This window comes from Anguilla anguilla, chromosome 10 (assembly GCF_013347855.1).
Source record: "Anguilla anguilla isolate fAngAng1 chromosome 10, fAngAng1.pri, whole genome shotgun sequence".
NCBI lineage: Eukaryota > Metazoa > Chordata > Actinopteri > Anguilliformes > Anguillidae > Anguilla > Anguilla anguilla.
In genome coordinates, this window is record NC_049210.1 from 25,202,499 (window position 1) to 25,230,304 (window position 27,806).

The 27,806-nt window shown below is 38.8% G+C and overlaps 1 protein-coding gene across 1 annotated transcript in view; it reads left to right on the forward strand.

Moving 5' to 3' along the window:
- Nucleotides 1–17,820, forward strand: part of LOC118206733 (sodium-dependent phosphate transporter 1-B-like) — a 320,116-nt gene extending 302,296 nt beyond the window's left edge. Inside the window, exons 10-11 of the mRNA XM_035379759.1 lie at nt 16,579–16,663; nt 16,749–17,820. Of these exons, the coding sequence (XP_035235650.1) occupies nt 16,579–16,663; nt 16,749–16,904 (241 nt within the window). The 3' untranslated portion in view covers nt 16,905–17,820. The remainder of the gene's footprint in view (nt 1–16,578; nt 16,664–16,748) is intronic.
- The last annotated feature ends 9,986 nt before the right edge of the window (nt 17,821–27,806 follow it).

The window sequence follows — 27,806 nt, forward strand, 5'->3', positions numbered from 1 at the left end:
CGGGAAATAGCAATATAATAACCACTTAGCTAAACAGACCTAGCCTACTTCATATTGAGGCATTGTTATTGATGAGTTGCTTGTAGTTGAGCTGGAATATCAATGTTTATTTAGTTTAGCTAATGTTGTTTCGTTGATAGCTTGCATTATTTGTAAATGTGTGCTGTATTACATTCTCTGTGTGCTTGTAGGAATATTCACTAATATGCGCGCTTGTAAATTCCCACACTACGAACGATTCTAACCATTGCTTCTCAAAATTATAGGCTACCTCTCTGCGTCTGGTTGTGCTTGTTTGGTTCTTTGTTTGTATATGATGTAACCATGTCACATTTCCTAAGTTTTGTTCTCATTAGTTAGTGGTTTGCCCCTTTTTTGTAAAGCACATTTAATTTTCACCTGTTGAAGGAAATGTGCTATATAAATAAAGTTTGATTTGATGTCACATTTCCTAACAATTTTGTTTTTATCATATTTACAGAGATGCTGATCCGGAAACACGGCCTAGTTCACCACTAGCTAAGAGGCCACGCAAGCGTTGAAAGAGTACACCAGTCTCATCTCATCTTCCATGCGTATAGTTTGCTTCAATAAATGTTCTGAAAATCAAAAGATGTCTTTGTTTCTGTCTTCTAAATGGCTCACTGAGCCTTTGTCTTAAGCCGCGTTTCCACCAAAAGTACCCAGAACTTTTAGTCCCAGGAACTACTTTTCAAGGAACTAAAAGGTTCCTTCAGCCCATTGTTGTCTGCGTTTCCACCGCCGTCTAAAGTCCCGCGAAGATTAGGCAAATTAGCCCACTGACGTATGAAAAAGCGACGTTGTCGTCGGTCCATCTGTCCTATGATTTCTTCTGTAACCCCATACTACCACCGAAGTAGCCTACATTATTTTCTAATAACCGGGACAGCCCGGAAGGGTTTATTCCACTTATATACAACGGGTTACCAACAATGACTATATATGGTTACTTTTGTATTTATTGATTTTTATCGATTTAATCACCTGGAATTGAAATATTCTTCTGCAGCCATTTGGGCATATTTTACCATTGTCAAGCAAAACTGTCATTGGTAGTTGAATTTTGACCGTTGTTATGTAACAAATAGGATATAACAGGCCAATAGTCAGATTGTAACTGTTTTATATATCCTCTTAAACACATTCATTATGTTTTTATGCCAACATTCACTTTCATGTCTTGACATCCGAGGCGACAGAATGCATTCACATTTCCAATATAGCCTAAATGGAAACAGCAGAAAACATGCACACGTTGTAAACAATTTGCTGTTTGATTACTTTCTCATCTTCAATTCCATATAGGCTAATCGCAAAATGACAAGAATAGAACGAAAACTCGGACTTGCGTGAAAATTTAAATTAGCAGTGGTACAGCCACCGTTTGCTTTCCTTCGAAGTTACTGCTAGCCGAGCAGCGAAGTGTGCCCTCCAGATGCGAACCATGCACCATAAATTAGTCCATAGTCTTCCTGGTCTTTTTGTGGAATTGAAGAATGGCAGAGTAAAATTACGGCAGTCTGAAAAACCTAAAGGGACGATTACTAGAATTAACCTGTTATTTTACCCTGACAAAAAGTGCGGAAGGTGATTTCCAGTTTGCTTTTACTGTATCACCAATGTGAATTACGCAGAACTACCGCATACCTCACATAACTGTATCAAACGTTTTGAGTCAATTACAACGGGCTAACAAAGAAAATCCGGAAGAAAATATTCAGCAACCGAATTAAACCGTTGAAATTGAATGTTTTGGTACGTAATATGCTGTCCCAGCACGAATGCTTAGCATTTTATAAAACGAATACTAAAGCAAGAAAAGAACAGAAGTGCACACATTATAATTCCAAGACGTTGGCAGGCTATAAACAAAACTAGGCTACTGCGCCGCATAACATACAAGTTTGATTTGAAGTTATTATGAAAATAAATCTGTTTGCGGCTGCACATTTTTAAACATGGCGGTTGACATAAAACACTGCAAGTAGTCGACCAATCAGAAATTTTCAGCGCTTGCGCCCCACCCCAAAGGTTCGGTACTTTTGGATAGTACTACCCCCCGAGCAGGAACTTTTTTGGGGGTAAAATAAAGCCCCCGGAACTAAATTTCGGCTTTAGTGGTGGGGAGGCATGTGGCCAGGTGTGAATAGCCTACTTAGCTGGCAGGTCGTCCTACCTAATGCATATTCATTACATTTGCCCTCCCATTATCACCTGGTGTTGAAAAATAGTAGTCACAACACTAACCTTTAACAATTTATATAATAAGCCCCTCGGTGCTTAAAGTATGAGCTGACCACTAGGGCCCCCGGGCCCCTGGGTGCTTACAGTGTGAGTTGACCACTAGGGCCCCCAGGCCCCTCGGTACATACAGTGCATGCTAAAAACGAGAGCCTCGCGGAGAGTACAGTGCTGTACAGCTGAGCCACTGGTTGGCACCAAGCGACCAAAACCACTTTGACATTTTTGAAGCTCACTTCCTGGTCTTGTTGAGAGACGTTGCTCACTAGCACCGCTACAGTTGGCTCCAGTATAGGTGTTTCCATATCCGGTTTCCATGTAAGTCTACGGTACAAATGCGGTCAAAATACAATGTCAATCATTTTTTCTCACAAGAACAAATAGTCACAATATGTGTATTTTATTCGTCTTATGACTGTCCATGGGCCGATTTCATGATTTATTGTGTCATTTGGGCACTGTTATAATATTTGTTGTGAACCAATGAGGTACAGTTTGTGCCACTTCCTGATTACTGCGAAGGACTAAGCTACAGTAGGGGCTTCAGTCTATGGTCACTGAGGTCCACGGTCCACCTGTGCGAAGTCAGAAAATGCAGACATCCCATTTCGTAGACATCCCATGTCACTGATCGACCATAAAATAATCCTCCTCTGAAGTTTTTTCGGTAGCCAAGTCATTTTTATTATTTCCTTTAGCCTACCTTAGCCTACTTTAGCCTATTTCCTTTAACGGGGGTGGTCTTACTTTCCCAAGTTATGCAGTGTTCTTCACCCTTGACATGTTGTGGGAGAGGAACACAAGTTTGTCCACGTTGCTTGGGAGAAGCAAACTTCGGGTTTTGCAAACGATGAAGCCAGCCTTTGAGAATATTCTCTCCGATGGTGTGGATGTGGATGGGGATACAGAGCACACGTTTGGCAGCTTTGGATAGCAGTCCTCATTTTTTTCTCCACCAGTTCAGTGGCCCTCGCGTTGTCCTTCAAAATTTCAAAATGCTTCCATACTTTAGACTTCTTCCGAGACATGTTCTAGCTAGCTTATAGCCTACTAACCACTCCACCACAGGTTTTGGCTTCTCCCTCCAGTTTAACCCGCATGTTGTCACGTGGAATTTTTTTAGCACGCACAGGTTGCAAGAATATAAACACTAAATTTATAATTCAATATTGTAACATAACACTGTCCATTTTTGTAAGATTCTATAATGATGTATTTCGGTATTGCATTACACACATTGACAGTCTAAAATAAAAGCTTGCTCGACTCAAAGAATCTCAGTCGACTGAGGGGTCTCTGACAGATGATTCGAATTGTCGGCTTTCAGGGGGCAACCCTACAAATAACCATATGTGGAAACAAACAAAACAGTTAGTTTCCACCTTTGTTTTCAAAGCGCAGTTTGTTTATGGTTTGGTAATTAACTTTTAATGTTTTTTCTCTTTAAGGAGCATCCTTCCACTATATTACTGTTCATGTTACATGTTCTGTTCTTATGTTGTTATATATCAGTTCACAAGTTCGAGTTCCAAATTTGCCTTTAATATGCCAGTAGATAAGCTTTTAAGTCAAAGTTTATGTTTGATTAGCAGACACTTTTATCCAAAGCACCTTACAGAAATCACATAAAAGGTAATAATAATAATAATAACAATAATTATAATAATTAGCCTTTCCTGATTAGAGAGAAGACTATAGCCGCGTTTCCACCGCAGGAACTTTACCCCGGAACTAGGAACCTTTTGAGGAACTCTGCGTTTCGACCGCAGGAACTAGGGTCTAAATTAAGTTCCGGGGACTTTATTTTACCCCCCAAAACGTCCCTGCTTGCGGGGTAGTACTTTCCAAAAGTACCGGAACCTTTGGGGTGGGGCGCAAGCGCTGAAAATTTCTGATTGGTCGACTACTTGCAGTGTTTTATTTCAACCGCCAATTTTAAAAATCTGCAGCCGCAAACCGATTTATTTTCATAATAACTTGAAATCAAACTTGTATGTTATGCGGCGCGTCTTGGAATTATAACGTGTGCTCTTCTGTTCTTTTCTTGCTTTAGTATTTGTTTTATAAAATGCTAAGCATTCGTGCTGGGACAGCATATTACATACCAAAACATTCAAACGGTTTAATTCGGTTGCTGAATATTTTCTTCCGGATTTTCTTTGTTAGCCCGTTGTAATTGACTCAAAACGTTTGACACAGTTATGTGAGGTATGCGGTAGTTCTGCGTAATTTACATTGGTGATACAGTAAAAGCAAACTGGAAATCACCTTCCGCACTTTTTGTCAGGGTAAAATAACAGGTTAATTCCAGTAGTCGTCCCTTTTGCTTTTTCAGACTGCCGTAATTTTACTCTGCCATTCTTCAATTCCACAAAAAGACCAGGGCTGCGTTTCCCAGAGTCTCCTTAGCGCTACGTGCGTCGTAAGGTATCCCTTAAGCTCTTCCTTTAGCTCTCGAGCTGTTTCCCAGCGTCTCCTTAGCTAAGGTATACCTTAATTAAGGTATACCTTTAAAAGGGTGGTCTGAGGCACTCGTAAGCTGTCCCTTAGCGATGCGCTCCGCGGTTTCAGCCTTATTATGCCAACATTTTGCTTTTCAGATCGACAGTTGTACTACAGTGCGCATCTAGTAGCACATCGGCATGCGAAAATGAGTTTACTTATTTAAAAAATTTTTTACGAAAAGTAATTATCCAATCAACGTGTCTGTGCATAGCACGTCATGAGAATGTTGTCGTTTTACCTGTCTATCCCCATTATGATGGTAATTAAGTATAGGGCCTATCCATGATAATAATCCAATTTGTGAAAAGAAAAAAAAAAGTTTTTTTAAAATTTATACGTAGTGGCGCTAACTTAGGATATGGCTTTTCTGACTGCATACCCTGTAGAAATTAGTTCGTTTGTGTGTGAGTCAATGAGCACACTGACTTGGAACAAACCGCCGGTTTATTAAGAATATAAAACCTGTGTGTGCAAAAACAACGTTGAGTGAGTCTACTTGCATGACCGAACTAGAGCACGTTGATTGGCCTAGCCATAAACACACATACAGGTACAGTGGCTCACACCTTTAGCTCACACCTCCTATATAAAACAAAATAGCACTGGGTAAATATCAACATTACGGAACATTTTTCTTACCATGTTGTTTTACGATTTTCGGTAAACAACCCAATAATGATATTCTTGGTTAAACTTAAGATTATCCAACAGCAAATTAAGGTGGATGAACAAATCACTTTAACAGGTAGACCTATTCATAAGGCACCCGGTATATAATGCATCATGATCATTTTCCACAGACGCGCTTTTGCCTTTCATCTACGATCATTTTTGCATTGCAGAGAAAAGTTCGCGGGAATCAGTGCAGTGCAGTGATATGCTGCTACAGTTGCCTATATATTGTGTGACAAAAACAAATTAACATTAGACCTTTTTTTCAATAAGAACAAAATAATTCACCCATATGTAGCCTATATTCTTTCCCCTGGGCTTCCACAAAGTCCCAGACTATGGCTTATATGTCCCGATTGACGCTTTTTATTTTATCCATTGTAGCCTATATGTACGTATTTATTGAAACTATCACAAGATCTCGTCTTAACGGACTCTTAAAGAGATTAGCAGATAATCTCTAGTAGGCATAGCTTCCTCTTCTGCAATATTAGATTGATGTAAAATGATTATGACAACACGTGTAATATTAAAACGTCATTCACAAGCCTTTACAAGTGAGACAATCGATTCGCTTGGCATCGATTGATAAACTTTTCAGCACCACAGTGAAGGCCAGCTCCAACTTACGATGTACCTTTAAGTTGTCACTTAAGAGTTGCCTTAAGGTATAGTCTGGGAAACACTCGTAAAAAAGCGGTTTCCCTTAAGAAGGTATACCTTAAGAACCTTCGTAAAACGTTAAGGTACATCGAAACTCGGAAACGCAGCCCAGGAAGACTATGCACTAATTTATGGTGCATGGTTCGCATCTGGAGGGCACACTTTGCTGCTCAGCTAGCAGTAACTTTGAAGGAAAGCAAACGGTGGCTGTACCACTGCTAATTTAAATTTTCACGCAAGTCCGAGTTTTCGTTCTATTCTTGTCATTTTGCGATTAGCCTATATGGAATTGACGATGAGAAAGTAATCAATTCAACAGCAAATTGTTTACAATGTGTGCATGTTTTCTGCTGTTGTTGCCAGTTATATTGGAAATGTGAATGCATTCTGTCCCCTCGGATGTCAAGACATGAAAGTGAATGTTCGCATAAAAACATAATGAATGTGTTTGAGAGGATATATAAAACAGTTACAATCTGACTATTGGCCTGCTATATCCTATTTGTTGCATAACAACGGTCCAAGTTCAACTACCAACGAGAGTTTTGCTTGACAACGGTAAAATATGCCCAAACGGCTGCAGAAGAATATTTCAATTTCAGGTGATTATAAATCGATAAAAATCAATAAATACAAAAGTAACCATATATAGTCATTGTTGGTAACCCGTTGTATATAAGTGGCATAAACCCCTCCGGGCTGTCCCGGTTATTAGAAAATAATGTAGGCTACTTCGGTGGTAGTATGGGGTTACAGAAGAAATCATAGGACAGATGGACCGACGACAACGTCGCTTTTTCAACAACGTCAGTGGGCTAATTTGCCTAATCTTCGTGGGACTTTAGACCGCGGTGGAAACGCAGACAACAATGGGCTGAAGGAACCTTTTAGTTCCTTGAAAAGTAGTTCCTGGGACTAAAAGTTCCTGGTACTTTTGGTGGAAACGCGGCTTATGAGAACATAATGTAGAGTTCACAAATAGGTCAAACATGAAATATGAAAATGTCCATGTGCGAAATTGTTCTACCTCTAGAAGTCAGTATTTTGAGGCTCAAGTAAGTGCTAGTGTTCACACCTCTGATACTTCTCTATTAAAATCTTAGCCTATTCCTCATGTGCACATAATTTTGAATAATTTTGAGTGCAACTGTATGTAGAGTGGTAATGTTTAAGAACAGACACATCCGTCGTACATTAAAACTAGGAAAACAGCTCAACACTGTAGTATAGCCCACTGTGTGAAAAGGTGCCCACCCCAAATTTCTAATTGCCCCCCCAATCTGAGCAGTCTAGATCCAGGCCTGCAATGCAGCAGTGAAAACGCAGAATAACGAAATAAACAAGACAACGTTTTAAAAAATGATACCATGTCATTCTACAGTCAATATCTGGGACTAAGTATTGAATAAATATACAACCTTACAATCTTACCTTTTACGCATAGATATGTCCCTTTTGAGACTGAGTGGTCATATATTGTCTTGGACAATCCGTTTGTGAAATATACGCGCATTTGTGATGCCTAGGTAGCCTACCTTCCAAAATAGCGGCACTCTGGAGCCTTGACATAGGATGTCTACGGTAACAGTTAGACAGCTTGCTGGCTGTTGTTCTATTGTTATAGTGTTGCCACCATCCATTTATTTCCTCCTCAGACATTTTCGGTTTCGCTAGCTAGTAGTAATACAACACTATTTCTACGACCAACCTAATGTTATTGTCTGCAGGTACGCCCACATCAGAAGTCGCGCAATGATATGCATCCTAGAGTTCGACACTGAACTGCCTGGGTCTACTTCCTGCAGTTGTAAAGGAAAACAACAAAACAGCATAAAATATTAACATAATGAAATAACTAATCGAAAAATGAAAGGCGACACATTCATTAGAAGGACAATATCAGTCATGAGAAACAGAAGTGTTATAAAGTGCAATTCCCCTTTAACTTTGATGCGTTAGATCTAATGACCGGGTCCCACAGTTTACCATTTTCATCCTCTCTGCGGATGGCCTGAAGCCACAGATCTCTTCTTTTACAGTCCTTTGCTCTTTGGGGAAGTAAAGAAAATTGTAAACCAAGTTTTTTTTTGTTTGATGTGCAAAATACAACGCAGTAGTTTTTAGGCCTGGTGCCACTAGTTTTTTTCAATTTGACACGGCACTTTTACAACGCTTATGTTCACCCAAAAGGGGGCGTGGTCATTGAACGACAGGGAAGTGACATATGACTGCTCTCATCCATGTAAGCGTTAGTTAGTAGTGTAATCGTTTTTGTGATGCATGCAACAGTGATGACGAGAGTGTTGGAACATTGCCAAAACTAGGGTTGGGCCGATGTAAAAATTTTCAAACCGGTTTGATAGTAAGCCAAATACCGGACCGGACCGGTAATACCAAATTTTACCACTAGGCATTGCACGTGACTCAGCTGCTCCCGAGTGGAACATAATGAGAGCCCATGAATGAGAGTATAGTGGATTTACCGTTGTTAAACAAACCTCTGGTTGGTAGCCTAGTTCTGTTTGGACCGTTGTTATGCAAAAACTCTGGTTGGTAGTTCTGTTTGCACCGTTGTTAAGCAAAAACCTCTGGTCGTTAATTATATGAAAACAATGATGCTATCAAGAAAAAGTAGTTCCTTCTCGTTTTATACCATACAGTTAGCACCAATTTTGGTCATTTGTCATTACATTATTTAATAAAACTGCATGAAACCATAAGTCAATCAAATTAATCTCCCTAGCAATGTCTTGCTTTTTAAATGGTGTGGTCGCGCAGTGTAGGCTATACATAACATCTTTCTAAGACCCTTTGAAACGGGCTTTGAATGCCAGCTAGCTTTATGATAGGTTCGCTGTCACTCGTCACCTAGCCAATATTAAAATTCTTGGTTTTAGGTCAGAATGGTCTCACGGCTTGCTTGTTATCCCGACTAGCTAGCTATTGAATTGTATTCAAAACAGCGGTTACTATAAGCGCAATTGTTCACAAACATACGGATGAAAATGCGTCTGTAGCCATGAGTTAACAGCAACTAGAAATGTGATTCAACGTTGCCATCAATTGTGAAATTGGACATTGAAAACAGGAGAGGATGTAACAACAATTCAAAAGCGAAAGTTGCTGTTTAAACTGCTTTAGAATGCTGGATTTTGTAGCACATTGATTTTAGAACTGTTAAAAGGCCAAGGTGTCCCTTTACTGAGAAATAATGCCCACCCTTGGACAAATCAGAATCGAGTATTCAGCCAAGCCTTTGTATAATGAAATTGGATCTCCTTGTTGCCGGCCTCAGCACTAAATTGCGCACGGCCTGTCAATCTTTTTTTTTTTTTTTTGCACTCAGACACTTGTGGCTTCATTTTATAAACAAACATAATATTATGTTAATCATGTTGTTATATTGTTTATTACTAATGCAATACAAGTTTGATTTAGCGCCGTCGGCACAGGTTGCTGATGTAGGCTACTTTTTAATTTGCCAGTCGGCTACGTCTCATAATGACAAATGCCGGTTCAGTCGGTTCGCATAAAATCAAACCGGTTTAAGCTCGTACACTGGACCGGACCGGCAAAACCGGAAACAGACCCAACCCTAGCCAAAACATGGTGGACGGTTGAAAATTGTTTTCCTATCGTCCCATCCCCATACAAGAAAACATACGAGAGTACAGAGTATAGAAATACATACAAAAGTTAATTATTACACGTTTAGGTACTGTACAGCATTGTGTGACAATATTTTTGCATTATTTTAAATCTGATATCAATGTTTCATCTTAAACCTTCATAAGGGGCTCGTTTATATGCTTTACAATGGACAAAAAGTATTATATTCCTTTTTGGAGAGATTTTGGGTATGTTTCTGGACCCCTAGCTATTTTAGACCACTGTACTGACAGAAAACTTGTAATTACCACTTGAAAATGATGCAACAGTGGGTTTCTTGAGTAAAAACAGTTGATATGTAGTGAAATACATGAATTTGTTGTGATTTACAGTAATGCATAATTTAGACATTTTGGGTAGATTTTGAGACGCTGGGTCCACTGCTTAGTTTTTGCTTCATAGATCTTTAGTAGTTCTACATATCCACCCTTAGATTTTATGAACTTGTGGTCAAGTTTTTGATCCAGGATGTATATATGCAACCTCCCAGTATTTCATTGCGAACTAAAAAAAGAGCAAATTCATTTTAGATTTTTTGCCTAGACATTTGCATTTCTGGCACTATATTTCTTCCAAAATTAGGAATATAAAGTAATCCAAGCAAGTACTGTACATGGTACAAATGTCTTGCTTCATTTAAGCCATTTTTCAAGTCTCTGTGGTGTTCACATCTGGAGTTATAAAGCTTTAAATAGGGTACCCCCTAAATGGGCAAGGATTAGCCAGATTTGGCATGTGCGCTAAGGGGTTAATATCTCATACGACTTTCTGAGTACTGAATATGCCTTTCAGTCTATTAGTAACCTCTTCTCTAGTAAAACTCTCAACAAAATAACTACTTAAGGCATCAGCAATATCTTTATTCAGGGTTCGTACAGTCATGAAAAACCTGGAAAAGTCATTGAAATTTAAAATGCAATTTCCAGGCCCTGGAAAATTTATGGAAAATAATATTTTTTGAAAAGTTTTGGGAAAAGTAATGGAAATATAGCTAAAGTTGCATCAAATATAATTACTAATTAATCCAATCATAAAAATAGTATGTATAGTAATAAAACGTAAATTGGCACGTAACCTTCGCGGTATTTTGGTGGTGTGAGAAGTTAATTTGGTCTGGCTCAGTCTGTTTACAGGCACGCCCACTAGCCTACAGTTGCTTCTGCTAATGTAGCAGAAAACGTAGGCCTACTGTGCCGACAATATGCCAGGGAAGTGCAGCTTCAGTAATATATAAGGCTTTTTAAGGATAATAAGTACTAATTATGGCTGACAAAAGACACTGACCCAAGACGTGCTAAATGCAAACTATGCTGTAAAACATTCGATATTTCGAATATGGGCGAGGCGGCGCTTGCTAGCCATATGAAGGGGAAAAAGCATGAGACCGCAGCCGCTGTTGCTAGTAGCGCAATTCCCATTCGTGAGTTTATGAACGCTGATGCTACAAAGACATCCAGCCATGCTACTGCAGTTTCCACAGCAAAGAAACAGACAAGTTTAGACGTTTCAACAAAAAACGAAGTGCTCAAAGCGGAGATACTGTGGGCATTAAAAATCATGAATTCGCACAACTCATTCAAGTCATCCGAGGACACAAGCCGTCTTTTCGTCGCCATGTTCCCGGACAGCCAGATTGCAGCCAGATTTTCCTGCGGTGAGAGAAAGTGTTTATATGTCTGCACATTTGGGCTTGCTCCGTATTTTAAGAGACTCTTATTGGCAGAAGTGTCTCAACAAACTGTATATGTAGTGCTGTTTGACGAAAGCCTAAACCACCATTTGCAGTCTAAATGGATTTACACGCGAGGCTGTGGGATGGAGTAGAAGTAAAGACTAAAATACATTGGCTTGGAATTTTTGGGACATTCCACTGCAGTTGATATCGTCGAAAAGATGAGCAAAGCGCTGTCCGAGACAGGAGTTAATAATCTCATCCAGCTGTCTATGGACGGGCCACACGTGAACTGGAAAGCATTTGAACTTACACAGAAAGAGATGCAGAAGCAGGTGGACAAATCGCTTCTCAACATTGGTTCTTGCGGTTTGCATATCTTGCACAACGCGTTCAGAGATGGATGCAGAGCTACCGGCTGGGACATTGAGCATACACTCTCAAGCCTATACTGGCTTTTCCAAGATTGTCCTGCTCGTCATGAGGACTTCATCACCGCCACTGGTTGCAGCATTGTGATGCTCAAGTTCTGCAGACACCGTTGGCTTGAAAATGTTAGTGTGTCTGACCGAGCTTTGGAGCTTTGACCCTACGTGACAACCTTCGTAGAGATGGTGTGTAAGGGTGATCCACCGGATCCTAAGGTTAAGTCTTTTGAGGCTGTGAAAAACAGTTCCAAGGATCCTCTGTTCATCCCAAAAGTTATGATCTTCAACAGCATCGCAAGAGAGGTCGCCCCTTTCCTCACCCTCTATCAGACGGATAAGCCTATGTTACCCTTCCTCAGCGAGAATATGTTTCAACTGTTTTCAACTGATGGAAGGTAAGGAATCTCGTATCATATGTGTGTGCTCTGTTTCTGTCTTTCCCTCTTTATCTGAAGATATGTAGCTATAGGCCTAATATTTTGTTTGACCTGTGTCTATGGTATTTTCTCAAAATAAGTGAAGTAAGCAAGCACAAAAGCAGTATTATAGGCGATTTTGGGCATCTTTGGATTTATTTTCTTAACGCTAATGGTTAGTGAATTTTCCATATCAGCATTGTGTTTCTATTCATTCTATTAACTAGACGCGCTGTCGACGCACCCATTTTTGTTCCTAGAAAATAGTCCAAATCATGGCGGGAGCGAGTGACTGCCCATTTGTCCGACAGACCAAATATTAAAATATAAACGGGTCGATAATATGTTTGGGTAATTCGCCCTCAAAATAAAACTTTTTGCTGGTACTAACTACTTCCATTAAGTTGGCTACCGATTCAGCATGTAGCTATGGTTACATATGTTGGTTAAATTCTTCTCAAAATAGAGAAGCTATTTTGTCTGGTTTGGATTATTTTAGCTTGGTTAAATTCAAGGTTTTAAACAAGGCTTAAATTGGCTTCTTTTTCGTAATTCCCAGTCCACCTTAAAATTTTAAACCGGTTTTGCAGCCAGCTGTTTATTCGTAAATTCACAGAACAGTTTAAACGGCGAAATGGTCTTGAGCCACATATTGCATAAAGTAGACTGTCTTTAGCCAACAGCCAGGTTCTGTTATTTGTCCTAGTGATATATCTAGTAAATGAAAATGTTATAAGTTAATAATTGAGTTGTCCGTTTACAAACAACCATTTCAAGACGTTGCATAAGTTAGCTAATTAGCTAAACATTAGACGGCGAAATGGTCTTGAGCCACATATTGCATAAAGTAGACTGTCTTTAGCCAACAGCCAGGTTCTGTTATTTGTCCTAGTGATATATCTAGTAAATGAAAATGTTATAAGTTAATAATTGAGTTGTCCGTTTACAAACAACCATTTCAAGACGTTGCATAAGTTAGCTAATTAGCTAAACATTAGAGATCTCATCGTGGTTACTTTCATAAAGCCATAGCCTATTGAAGGTTGGGTAAAGGTTCAGCGTCAGTCGTTAGAATTTAATTTGAAGGTTTTGAATAATCAGCTTGAGCGTGGCTCAGCATCTGACAGACCTTTGAAATAATCAAACCTTTAATATGGCTTTATGAAAGTAATACAGTTAAAGTTTAACCTATATTTTACCAGGTTGTCTCATTCAAATGCAATCTCTTTTTTAAAAGAGACCTGGTACAAGAAATGGCAGTGCCAGTAGGAATGTTACATGACACACAATACATACAAAATTAGATACAAATATAAATAATCACATTAAAATATAGCAGAATCAGGGCAGGGATCAAGGCCTGGATTAAAAACCACACCCCAAACAGAGTACTCCATTCAGAGTAAGCGTTAGTAGGGCTGCAACTAATAATTATTTGATTAATCTATGCAATTGATTTAGACAATAAAATGCCAGAAAAATAAGGTAATAAAGTACAAAATTATGGTAAAACAGTCATCTTGAAATAACTTAATTTTTATCCAGCAGTCAGAAACCTAACTTCATTTTATTATATGGAACAAAGACAAACACAATTTTGATGAAGTTGTAAATGGCACATATCAGAATTTTTTTACATGATTACAAAAAAAACACATTACAAAACTATTAAAATAAAATTTAAATACATTTTCTGTTGATTAATCTATTCTGTTAATTGTTTCAGCCTAGTGAGTTTAAATATGTAGGCTAGTTGGTACAGAATATGCAATTTTATTTCATTTGTATAGATAGACTAAATATTTTTCCATCTCTTTGTGTACATATTGGCAGTTGCATTTGAATTTTTCACACAATTTCAATTTTATGTCATTCACAGGACTCATGGGGCGATTCTGCAAAGAGAAACCCCTAAAGGAGGCCACCTCAATCCTGAAGCTTCTGCATATCCCTCTGCAGGACAGCAGCCTACACAAGGATGCCACCAAAATCAACCTGGGATTCTCAGCTGAAACCTGTCTTAACCAACTGAAATCCACCAACAAGATATCAGAGAGGCAGGTACTGGAACTTAAGATGGAATGCAAGACATTCTTGATCACAATACTGGAGAAGCTACAGAATAAGGCTCCTGTGAACCACCAGCTAGTGAGAAGTATGCAGTGCCTTGACCCAAGATGCATGGCTGAATCCAAAGAAGTGTGCCTGGCTCAAATGGATGCTACACCACCTTGTTGGGGCTAACCATGTGGAGGAGTCAGCGTGTGATGACATCCTTCGAGAATTCGGAGAGTTTTGTGATTTTGCTGCCCTTCAAGCCAGCTTCAGGGAGTTTGACCCCAAGACAGACAGAGTGGACACTCAACTACATGAGACAATGGGAACCAACAAAGCTTTCTCCAAGGTATGGCATGTGGTGAAGATGCTGCGAGTTCTCTCTCATGGACAGGCGAGTGTTGAGAGAGGGTTCTCAATCAACAAGGAGCTGATTGTGGAGAATCAGAAGGAGGCCTCTCTGGTTGCTCAGAGGCTCATTGTTGGCCATATCAGATCTGTTGGTGGTGTAACTAATGTGCAACTCACCAAAGAGCATTTGATCTCGGTTTCTGGAGCAAGACAAAGGTACCACAACTACTTGGATGACCAGAAGAGGGCCACTGATAAGGAAAAGAGTGTGCAAAAAAGAAAGTCTCTTGCACATGAGTTGAATGAACTTAAAAAAAAGGGCCAGAGTAGAGAACGGCATTGGTGCACTGGAGAAGTTGGCAGATGAGTACGCTGACAAAGCTGAATCCACTGGTAAACTGACTTTCATCACAAAATCAGTTCGCGTCGCACTGCCAAAGAAAAGAAGGCATCTCTTCAAGACCTTGAAAAGCAAATTGATGAGAAGCTTGCTGAGATGAAGCACTAAGCTGCCATGTGACTGTTACCATTTAAAATGTTGTTAAAAGTGAATACAAGGACACTCACATTACCAAGATTTGTTCCACATTGAGTTCCAGACTTTGCATATTCCATCTCTAATTTTAGGAGTGGAAGTTCACTTTGGAAGAATTATTTATTTTATTTATATTATGTGTTTTTTATTTTGACAACTTATATACTGTGAGCTGGGGAATCAGTAGTTAGCACTGGCATTCCTACCCCAATGCACTATTTCTCTCTGTCTTTCTCATTCATTCTCTTTTTCTCATGCTCTCTGATAGAAAATGTGATGGCATTTTTTATTTATCTTTTGAGACATTGACAAAAATGTTAAACTATTCAAATTAAAATATGAGAGAATGTATCTAAGTGTGTCTGTCTGGTGTTCATTTGTTTTAGAGAGGCACCATATGTTTCAGATGCAGACCTAATTTACTTAGTGTTACAATAAATAATTTTAAATCGTCCCGCTGAGATAGTCATTTGTTTCGGTCATGGAAATTCAGTTAAAGGTTGTGGAGAAGTCATGGAAAAGTCATTGAAAATCATTGGTGAAAAAGTGTATGAACCCTGTTTATTCTTAGTTAAGTAATGCTCCTTCTTCATTCCTGATGCACCTGATATCCTCGTTGGCTTTCCTACTACAGTGTTGAAAGAAACGTTAGGGATTACTTTTTGCATCTTGGGCAATTTGCCATTCAAAGGGCCTCTTTGCTTCCTGTAGTTCTTTTTTAACCTTAGCATGCATATTGGGATGGGAGGTATGCCATCCAGCCAAGTTATGCCTTGGCGGGGCATGCCCCATACCTATACAGCCCTGAGAGTTTGGCACTTTTTAGGGTTCCCCAAAGAAATAACTGCAACAGCCACAGACTCACAGCCCTTAAAAACTTTAATTTTTGTACATTCTGACCCCATTTCAACAGACAGAATTTATAAACAACTTTCCATGTCCACACAATAAAGCCCCTAACCAAAGGGATTTTGTGTTTTCTCTATCATGTTTTTTTGTCACCTACCATCAAATTCCTGGTAGAATACACTCTGAAAACCATAGCAAATTTTCAAGGACAGATAACTTTCAAAAAAATGATGTATGATTTGATTGTCCAGCAACAATAGCAATAATATTTTCCATTGTCACCCCTGTTCTGCATAATACATAACAAGGTATGTACATGATACATAACAATTTGATACATTCAAATTAATTATTAGAATTTTGCCACATTGTCTTTGGTCACATGGTCACTTTATATTCAGGATTTTGCCTGGAACATAAGAACACAATGTAGTTAAATTAAAAATTAAGTCATGGTTTTCACCCTGTATTTTTTTTGTTTTTTGCTATGTGTTCCCGCAGCGGTTTCAGTATTGAACTGGCCTCAGCACTGACAGTGGTTATTGCCTCCAACATTGGCCTTCCTGTCAGCACTACTCATTGCAAGGTAACCATGACAATTAAAATGACTGAACTGTGTTGTTTGTGGTGTTGTATGAAGTGGCCTTACTTCCCATTATGTGTGTAAACAGGTGGGTTCAGTCGTGGCTGTTGGTTGGTTGCGCTCCAGGAAGGCAGTTGACTGGCTTCTGTTCCGCAACATCTTTATAGCTTGGTTTGTAACTGTACCTATTTCTGGTGTCATCAGTGCTGTAATTATGGCTCTTTTTTACTATGTCATTCTCTGAGAGCCTAAGTGGAGCCCCTTCTCTCCCAGAAATCATCATGTACATGTATGTGCTTTTACAGTAAGATTATCTTTGTTTTCCAGCAAGGAAATAGTCATTTCCCTCTTTCCTTGTATGAACCTTGTTTTCTGTTAATGAGGTGGTCATAGTATCTCTTAGTTGGAAATGTAATCCAGACTAGAAAAATAATTTAAGTGCATATTAGAATTCCAAAATGATTTTGTTTTTGTCTATTTTGTGTGCATTCATAATAAGAGAAAATTGCATGCAGTGCTGTAATCAAAGGTAAAATCTTCCTTGTTAAAAACACATGCTGTTACTTATATTTACTATGAAAACTATATATATCAAATTTAGTTTCATTACTTTATACATTTTTATAATGCTGTCATGGTTGCAGAAATATAGTCACATGATACACAGAATAATTCACTGAAGCTTTAAGTGGTTGCAAGTGTTTGAAAACAGATTTTTCTGGGAGGAATTCTGTTATTACATTTTAAATTTACCATTATCTTTTGCTCTGTTTTATTGAACAAGAAAATTACTTTTAAATTAATTTTAACCTGTAAACCTACAAATGCAAAAATGATTATAGTAAATGATTTAGTGTTCCTGTGTGGAATTATAATTTGTGGTAAAATGGTTGATTTGCAGTGGATGTATACAACTGTATTTCTTATTATTATGATTGATCTTTTTGAACCCCAGGAGAGTATTTGAGTAGCTGCTATATTAAAGCATATTATGTTTGATAGGCATGTAGAATTGAAAGATAAATTCCATAATTTCTAATTGGTTTCAAAATGGGAAGTGGACCGTTTAGTGTATATTCTACATATTGAAACAGACTGAAGTTTATACATTTTACTTTTTTTGACTGGATAATAAAGCATGAATAAAATAATTAAACATGGCACCGACTATTGTTTTTTAATGTTTTTCTGCTTCTTTTTGTAGGGTTTTGTGACATTGTTAATTATCAACCCATGCTTGATTGCATTTAATATAATATGATCAGCATATCATTTTGCATATGTTGTGTGCATATAAAATGTAAGAAAGATACTGTAATTCAGTGAAAGAGTTTAGACTCAACTTAATGGAGCAATAAAGAATATGGATAGCCACGCACACATTACTTAAAGTAATAATCTCAAAGATTTTCATTAAAATAAATGTCTGTTAAGTCACTATCTATCGCCGAATTAGGTAACACAGTGGTGATTGAACCTATTATTATATTAATTTATATTATTATTATAATAATTTATGATTAAAGAACTGGGTGTCTGTGGCGACATTCCCGGGAAAAAATCACATCAGTGGTTGGTCCGCCAGAGAGGGTAGACGGAGCTAACGCAACAGGCTCGCTCTTCAACTCACTTGTGTGAGTGGCGTAGGGTTTTTCCGGTGTCTGCTAGCGTTACAATAACATAGGAAGGGGGGGTTATGGAACCCTTAAGGTTTTGTGTAACATGACGTCATATTGTTTGATGTAGATTTCATATTACATTTGATGACAATGTGACGTTACTAAATTACATAGCCTAGCTCATAGCTACATAGCTCAGGAGGTAAGACCGATTGTCTGGCAGTCGGAGGGTTGCCGGTTCAAACCCTGCCCTGGGTGTGTCGAAGTGTCCTTGAGCAAGACACCTAACCCCTAACTGCTCTGGCGAATGAGAGGCGTCAATTGTAAAGCGCTTTGGATAAAAGCGCTATATAAATGCAGTCCATTTACCATTTACCTAGCTATTTGCACAGCTAACGCTAGCTACCGGACCATGTCAAGAAAGGCAACATTAGTTTAGACAGTTGCCCAGAGTAGCCATCTCTCATATTAGGTAACTTTGTGTTAGCTAGCTAGCTAATGTAATTAACACAATCTAATGTCAGCTAACAATTAGAAAAAACGCTAGCTAACGCTACCGACCGGTACCGACCTCACAAAATGTCTCTCGAATGCAATGCTACCTTGTTGTAACGTTCCAATCTAGCTAACTAAAGGTCAATTCAGATCAATGATTCGAAACGAGACTGGATGCAACTTGCTGAATTCCAAGACGTCTGATTGTAAACGTTCTAAATCTGTGCTTGCCGTTTTGACATGGTGGGTCTTTTGAGACCCCAGACAACGGCTTCAGACGCTCTGCAACTAACCAGTTCACACCGCTGTAATTTTCTCTGCAACATTCTAAAACCGTTTAGTCTCGTTGCGAATCATTGATCTGAACTGGCCTTAACGTTACTGTTATTTACATTGCCATCAAGTTAAACAATATATTATAATGATCGGAATAAAACCGTCTTTACACAGAGCATTAACCCGGGGTATAGGTGGAGCAGAGCCAGGTCTGATTTTTGTGTAAATATGTCAAGCCGGAGAAAACTAAATAAAAGTATACGGTAGTATGGATTAGCATTGTTATTTTATTACGCTTCCTCATATGTTCCTTCAGCCTTGATGCCTTTTTTTTTTGATGAAATCTCCTTTGTTTTTGTTTTATTATTCTTGTTCTGATTGCTAATTTAACACCTAGCTCAGCTTTATTCTCGAACAGTTTAGCTAGCAAAACCAAAAATATTACACTTTGTACAGTGAATACACATCATTCACGAGAAAGACTGTTTATTGTGCACGAGATACATAATTGCACGAGCCACAGTGAATCCCGCAAATTCTTCTTTGCAGTGTAAAGATGTTCATACCGGGCAAAAGGTGGATAAAGAACGTCTGTGGAAATTGATCATCACTAATTCTACCTCAGGTCTGCTACAGCATTATAACCCAGCTTGGCAGTGTAAAGACAGCTTAGGTTAGCCTAATGTTAGACAATGAATGAGTATGTACATAACGTTACTTTTTTATAACAACCATTTTTATTCAGTAAATAGTAAGTGTTATAGTTGGCGTGGCCCAGGTGCCAACTGACTTATGTCACACAGGCGACACTGGTTGGATCCAGTTGGATCTCTAACCCTAACCCTAACCCTAACCCAAAAACACACCTGCAATTACTGCTTTTCGCCATTGGTACCGCCCAAGAGAACGAAACGGAAATCTTTGAGATTGTAACTTTAACACTGGATTTTGCCCCGAAATGAAATGGTGATATACCGCAACAATAATTAATGGATACAATTGAGGACTATTACCACCTTCCTTTTTGTATTTTTGTTTTTTAACCGCTCAACCTCTTCTCCTTGCCCGTTTAGGGTATCCCCTATTTAACCCTTTGAACCTCACTTAAAGTTCAGGACATTTTGTAGGAATCCCCCCCCCCCCCCCCGTTTTAAATAAACTCCATTATCTCCAAACTTATATACAGTACAGACATGGTTCAAAGCTGGAAATAAAGAGCACATTTGTACCAAAATGACCAAATCCCCTGGTCACGTGGGAGTCTCACTCTGTAAACAGGATATATTTATTCTGGAAAAACAACAAAGAAATCCAAAAATGGGAGAACAGTGAATTGGATACAATATTGTATTGTTTCTAAGAATGTGGCCTGCACTCCCCTCCACAAGCATCAAAGCAAATATGATTGGGGCAATTTTAAATCTTCTGATACCCTAATCTACGCAAGCAATCTATAGGTCTCACCTCTTGCAGTTTGTCTCAGAAGAGACAAACCAGAACACAGGACACCATATCAGGGGTCAAAGAACCCTCCATGGCTAAATTCCTAGCATTTCCCTTTAAGTTTGAATGCAATCTGTGACATTTGAGTGAGTGAAAATCTTAATGTCTATACAGATAATGGTGTTGAGGCCTGATAGTTGAAATCTCTATGTTTAGAGCCAGTTCCAGTTTCAAGCAGAAACCAAAGTGGTACGATTTGGTTTTGTTATATGGAAAATGTTTTGACTAACAACTGGCTGGCTTCAACAATTATCTGCCTACAAATATCATCCAGTTGTGGAAGCAGAGAAAAACTTCCATGCTTTTTATAGGTATTCAAGAGCTGAACTGAATTACCTCCTTACATATTCATGATTGATCTTGTTAGAAAGAGTTAAAGGGGAATTTCACTTTATAACACTTCTGGGGTCGTTTTCACACCTACCCGGGCTTTTGTGTGCACCCAGACAGTTTTTAGGTTGCTTGCTTCAATATTTAGATATACCTGTGTAAGCAACCCCCCCCCCCCCCTTATCCAATAGAAGCACATTCAACATCAAACTCCACATTAGACTCATTGTAAACACACATCCCTGCTTCTTATGACTGATATTGTATTGTAGCTAGGTAGTGAATTTAGGATTTCACGGCGCAGACCCCCCCCCCCAACCCTAACCCTAACCCCCCCCAAAAGGTCTGATCCTAAAATCGCCTCTGCTGTATTGCATTGCTTTTTTATATTATGTTCTTAAACTTCTATGGTAGTCAATCCTAATCCTTCGATGGGAGTAATCACATCCTAATGTAATCTTTATGACTTTCAGATACGACAGGATCAGGTAGCAAGCACTATATGTATATATATATATATATATATATGTTTGCTTGTGAAACTTGTCAAAATGCTGAATGATGCAACTTTGAATAATCAATAAAGTAAAGTCACAACAAATTTGCCATAAGATCCAAATCCAAATGGAGTACACATGAAGTCTTGCTGGAAAAGGTTATTTTACATACTTAGGAGCTTCGGAGTGGAATAGTTTGGATATGCTAATTAAATCAACTCCCTCTCTGAGAAGTTTTAAAAGGTTAACAAAATCATGGCTGATTGATAAGGTTCCTATGTAGTTATCCCTTTTGCTCCCTAATGTTTGTGATTCTGTTGTACGTAGTAGACCCTATGGTTTGTACTTGTCTTTTCCTTTTTTGTGTCTTGTTTTGTTGAGTGTTAAGTGTTGGAGGACCACAATGGAAATAAGCCTCTTTCGGCTTTGTGTTGTTTTTTTATCCTCAATGATTTTTAATGTATGTAACAACTGCCGTGCAGTTTTATATATGTTTTAATTGTCAAATAAATTCAATTCAATATGGGCTGTAATAAGTACTCCTTAATAGGAAGATCCCTATACCAAGAACATATCTGTTGCTATAGTACAGTACAATTAATTTTACAAAGTACCTTATTCAAGAAACACTATGTAGGGGTTAGGAAGAAGCAGTCTGTTCAATTCATGACCTCCAATATAAAAGGATTCCATTGACTACAACATCAAAAAATCATCCTTATTTCAGCAACTTCCAACTTATTTCACACTAACTCTGATTCAATCAAATTTCTAAAGTAATGCTTCCACTACAAAATGTGTGAAAAATGATTACATTTATTTGGCAGACAAAAAAGGGTCAGATAACAACCTAAATACATAGAAGGGCCATAACAAACAATTACCATAACAATGGTACCTTTACATCTTCATATAGACTGACAAATTAATCATATACAATTATATACAGCGAGTGTACAAAACACTTATAACACTATAGATAGACAGACAGACAGACAGACAGCGTGTTAAATTTGAGCCGGGTGTGTTGAGGGAGGTCTTTGAGTTTCTAAAATTGAAGTCAGATGGATTGGCAGAGCTGGAAAGGGAGTGTGTGCTGACCCTGGATGAGATGGCCATCACACCAAGCATGGAGCTGCACATGGGGACAGGCAAATTATATGGTGATGTGACCTTACCAGGTCACACAGGAGCTGTTTATCTTGGCGGGAAACACAACCCTCTCTCTGCCACCAACCCTGACATCAGAGCTTCAGTGCGGCTGCAACATAATACATAACCTAATACAGACAGGTAATAGCTAGAATCACTAGGCCTACAACAAACACACTCACCACATATACTATTCTGTTTTTATTAACTATGTTTAAAAGTCTCACATCTTCAAACCTGCACTCTCCTATCCATATCAACAGCCATGCATCACAAAAATAGCATAAACAACAGCTTTAACCCTTCCTTATTAGGGGTCCAAGCAGCGAAGCTGGTGGAACCCTATTGTATCTGTTAGGATTATTAGGGGTCCAAGCAGCGAAGCTGGTGGAACCCTATTGTATTTGTTAGGATTATTATTAGGGGTCCAAGCAGCGAAGCTGGTGGAACCCTGTTGTTTTTGTTAGGATTATTATTCTTATTATTATTATTTTTCTCCGCTAAAATGTCTGAGGCTCAGCAACCATAAGTTGTAGACTAACCAAATTTGGTAGGAGGGTTCCTATGGCCCCCCACTACTCAGGCACTAAAAATCACCTATGTCAGCCAGATGGTGGCGCTATAACAAAGGGTCATACTTTTAAAGGCCATAACTGCCACACCATAAGTCCGATCAACGCAACACTCCATCGACCGATGCATCTGAATGTGCTCTACAACTTTGCTATTGGGACCACCTATGTCCGCCATATTATTTGACCGCCATTTGGCCATTTTTATTAGGTGGGGTGCGGAAGAGCTGGAGCTCCAAATCTAAGCGGTTACGACATCTAGTAAACTTCTTTACGGCAAGCGACATCCATGGCGACGCAAGTAATCCGACACCGTAGGGTCTAGTTTTTATCAGTGAGGGGACGGTCTGAACGTCGGGGAAGCAGTGGAAGACAGTGCCAGATATTATTTGAAGACAGTATCGGGTGAGTTCGTTTAGTCTTTGAATCTGTCATTATGCTGAGAAATAGCTAAACCATTTTATTGATAGGTTCTGAGTTTCTGTGCAAACGCGCGAAAACACGCTGGTATAATGAAACTATGACGGTAGCCTCATAGTCCGCTTCGTTCCGTTACTACCATAACATAACGACCTACAGCTGCAGTTTCTCACTGCAATTACTAATATTGAATATAAACAAAAGACGCAATTTATGCTGTAGTCTGCCAATGTCCAAATAAATAATACGGTCCATTTGAAGACAATATCGGGTGAGTTCGTTTAGTCTTTAAATCCGTCATTATGCTGAGAGAAATCGTATTCTCAATTTAATCTCTACATTGACTGTAAGCTTAGGGTTGTAACTAGGTAGTTGTTTCGTACGTGACTTAGTCTTAACTCGTCTTAACTATTGCTTCTATTTTTGCATAGACTGCGTTGTTGCTGTTCTTGTTTGTGTTAGTGTTAATCAGTTTAACCTACAGGGTCCAAGTTGAACTATGCGATTGTTCCCTGCACTTAGAACGGTAGGCTACTGCCCTCTAGGGTTTTCGACACACTTGTTCCTCGTTATGGTAATACATTTTGTTGTACGTCGCTCTGGATAAGAGCGTCTGCCAAATGCCTGTAATGTAATGTAATGCAATATTCCGTAGCAACAAGATAAACCCGACATTAGCCCTAAAATATGCCAATACAGCAGTGAAAACGCTGCTCACTGAATAACGAAATAAACGAGACAATTTTGTTTTTTACATTATACCATGTCATTCTACAGTCAATATCTGGGACTAAACATTTAATAAATATACAGTCTTACCATCGGTTTTACGCGTAGAGATGTCCCTTTTGCGAATGAGTGGTCATATATTGTCTTGGACAATCCGTTTGCGAAATATACGCGCATTTTTGATCACTGGGTAGGCTACGTTCAAAAATAGCTGTGCGTAATACCACACCTGTTGCTTACGTCGTTGTCGCCCTTTTTAGGGCAATTTGGCTTGATTGACAATTCATTTATTCAGTAGGTGAGAGTATAAGCTTTCTAACGATGTATAACATGTCTGATTTTGCTTTTGGAATAGCGTTTTATAGGTCAACGTAACCAAAATTTTTCTTATCTGCCAATGTCTAAATAAATAAAACGGTAGGCTACTTTGCGCTCAGCACGCAGTTCGCGAGTTGATATTACGTCTTTTTTCCGTTTTTTCTCAATGTCGTATTTATTATTTGAAATGTGCATTCATGTGTTATTATTCTATCTGTCTCTGAAATGTGCATTCTCTGCTAAACTGAGCAATGGATTGGAATATGTGTCTGACGTAGTGTTGCACGGTATACCAAAACTTCACTATACCAAAACTTCAGCACTTTATCGGCACTTAAAAAAAAAAGAAAAGAAAAAAAAAGAAACGGTTCGGTATTAGAATATTCCGACGTTCGGTAGTTTTGAGTCAAATGTAAAAGCCAGGGAAAATTGTCTCTCGCATTACTGATTGAGAGGATGAAAAGTGTAATTTGTCAGAATCTTCGCTAGAAGGCAGTAGCGACTAAGGTTGCCAAGTGAGGTGACTTGCGCTTGTGCACTCAGCTCCTTGATACAGCGCAAGCTTTGACTCAGTTCACTTCAGTAGCAATAGGTGTTCCAATTTGGAAATATTTTATTATAGATAGATGCTGTATTGTTATTAAAATATGCTGTTTGTAAATCTATTTAAAGGTGAAAGACCTGTTTTAAAGATTATTTACTTTACAACTGCTTAATTTTTAAAATATATTTAACATATTTTTCTATTGTTCAGTGTTGTAACACAATAGGCCTATGCATATTAATATGTTGAAGAGGCTTCAACTTAAAGGTTGTTAATGAACCAGGTTGTTAATAAACCATGAATTCGAAAATGAGGTCAACCCTTGTGGACATTACGTTTCTGATCTATCAAGGTAATTTCAGTATCGTTCGGTACCGAGTATCGAATTAGCATCGTTTAAGTTTCAAGTATCATTTCAGTATTGAGTATCGTAATACTAAACCTGGTATCAGTATCAAAATTTTGGTATCGTGCCAACACTAGTGTGACGCCTTTTTTAGTTGCGGTGCAGAAACACTGCAGCTGTGCATACACGCCGGACCATTTAAGTGTTACGACATGCCATCTAAGTGTTACGACATAGTAAAGGCCTTTACGGGAAGCGGCCAGGACATATCCATGGCGATGTAACTAAGGTCATCCGACAGCGTCTCTTAGCACAAAATTAGCCATAAGTCATCAATATTTTATACGATCATCATGATATTCAGTAGATATGTTGGGTGAAGGCATATGATCATGAGGACAAAGCCATTTTAAAATCGCTCCATAGGGGGCGCGATGGTGCCAATGCTTGGACCCCTCCCAACGCCGCTTGCGGCTTTAATTATTCCTTATTATTCTATTTCAGATAACTCGTAGTCCAAATCATTGGATATCCTCATTTCACCACCACCACTCACCAGACTACAAAGCACATGCTCCAATGTCATATTTAACTATTAAATACTATTTTTTCCCTGAAGATATGTTTAGAAGCCTTTGTCTCTAATTTAGCAACGTTATGCATGAAATAGCATTAAGAGAACGTAACTTACAATTAATATAGATTGTTATGTTGCTAACTTTATCCATTATCCTAAGCTAACGTTATCTGTTAACGTTAGCTAAATCTACTACTTTGGTGGAAAATAATGAGCTAACATGCTTTAACTCACATTGTTAATTTGATTCAAATGTGCTCATAAGATCAAAATATCAAAAATGCTGTTGATTTTAACTTCTTACCTTATAAAAGTGTATCACACACAGTCAAAAACACTGCTACGCTATGGCGCTGCTGCTACTAGCTCCCAATGTTTGGAACTATTCAGACTCCACGATCCGCCATTGCTGTAAAATAATTGGCCCGTTGGAGTGAACGGAGTTGACGCGACTCTCTTTCTATGGCTCTGTGTACTACTATGTGGACTTGCACTAAGAAAGATAGGTCTTTGTTTCTAACGTTAGACATTTAAAATGAAATAACTAATCGAAGAATGAAGGGCGACACATTCATTAGAAGGACAATATCAGTCATGAGAAGAAGATTGTGTGTTTACAATGGGCCTCATTCACCGATATCTTCCTAAGTTTTTCTTAAATTTGTTCTTGAGAAAGATCCTAAGAAAAGTCTACGTCAGATTTGTTTTGTTGTTGCCTAAAGACAACTGGCAAACGTCACATTCAACCACCATGTTACTCCTTTAAAATGATGAATCCCATTGTCCTCGTAAATGGAAAGCGCGTGCAGTTGTTCCTAATTAGCATAGGTAAACTCCCTGCCAATCCCCATAAAAGGGCATGAGACTGCAGGGCCGTGTGCACACAGAAATCGAAAAGAAAAGTTGAGAGCGAAGTCAATAATGCCCAAACGAAAATCTAAAGACGGTGGAGCACCAGACTCCAAATGTAAGAAAAACTTCAGTAGTTCTGAAGTGGAGGTATTGCTCCAGGAAGTGAACAGCAAACGACCTGTCATATTTAGTAGCGTCAGTAGTGGATATAAAATAACACACAAAAAAAGATGCATGGGCTGCTATTACTCAGTGAACGCTGTATCCGGAGAAGGGTACACAACTGATGAAGTAAAAAAAAAATGGTTTGATGTCAAATCTGAGGCAAAAAAAAAAATGCTGGTGGGAGTGGGCGCAAGGAATTGCGTGTTATGCATTCAAATCCAAATAAGAAAACATTGGTGAATGTCAGAATCTTCGTGAAAACTGCATAAGTGGGTTTTAAGAAGAAAATTCTTCTTAAGAACGGTTGGTGAATGAGGCCCATTGAGTCTAACATGGAGTTTGATGTTGAATGGGCTTCTATTGGATGGGGGGGGGGGGGGGGGGGGGGGGGGGGGGGGGGGGGGGCGGGGGGTTTGCTTACACGGGTATATCTAAATATCTAAATATTGAAGCAAGCAACCTAAAAACTGTCTGGGGTGCACACAAAAGCCCAGGTAGGTGTGAAAATGACCCCAGAAGTGTTATAAAGTGAAATTCCCCTTTAATTTAGCAATCTTTTGACAATAATAGCATGGTGCTTAGCCCTGCTTCCAACAACATAAGCTTTAATCAATAAGTACACGGTCAGCTTTTAGGTAAGCCAGTACTCCTCATAAATTACATTACAGGCATTTAGCAGACGCTCTTATCCAGAGCGACTTACACAACTTTTTTTTACATAGCATTTTACATTATATCCATTTATACAGCT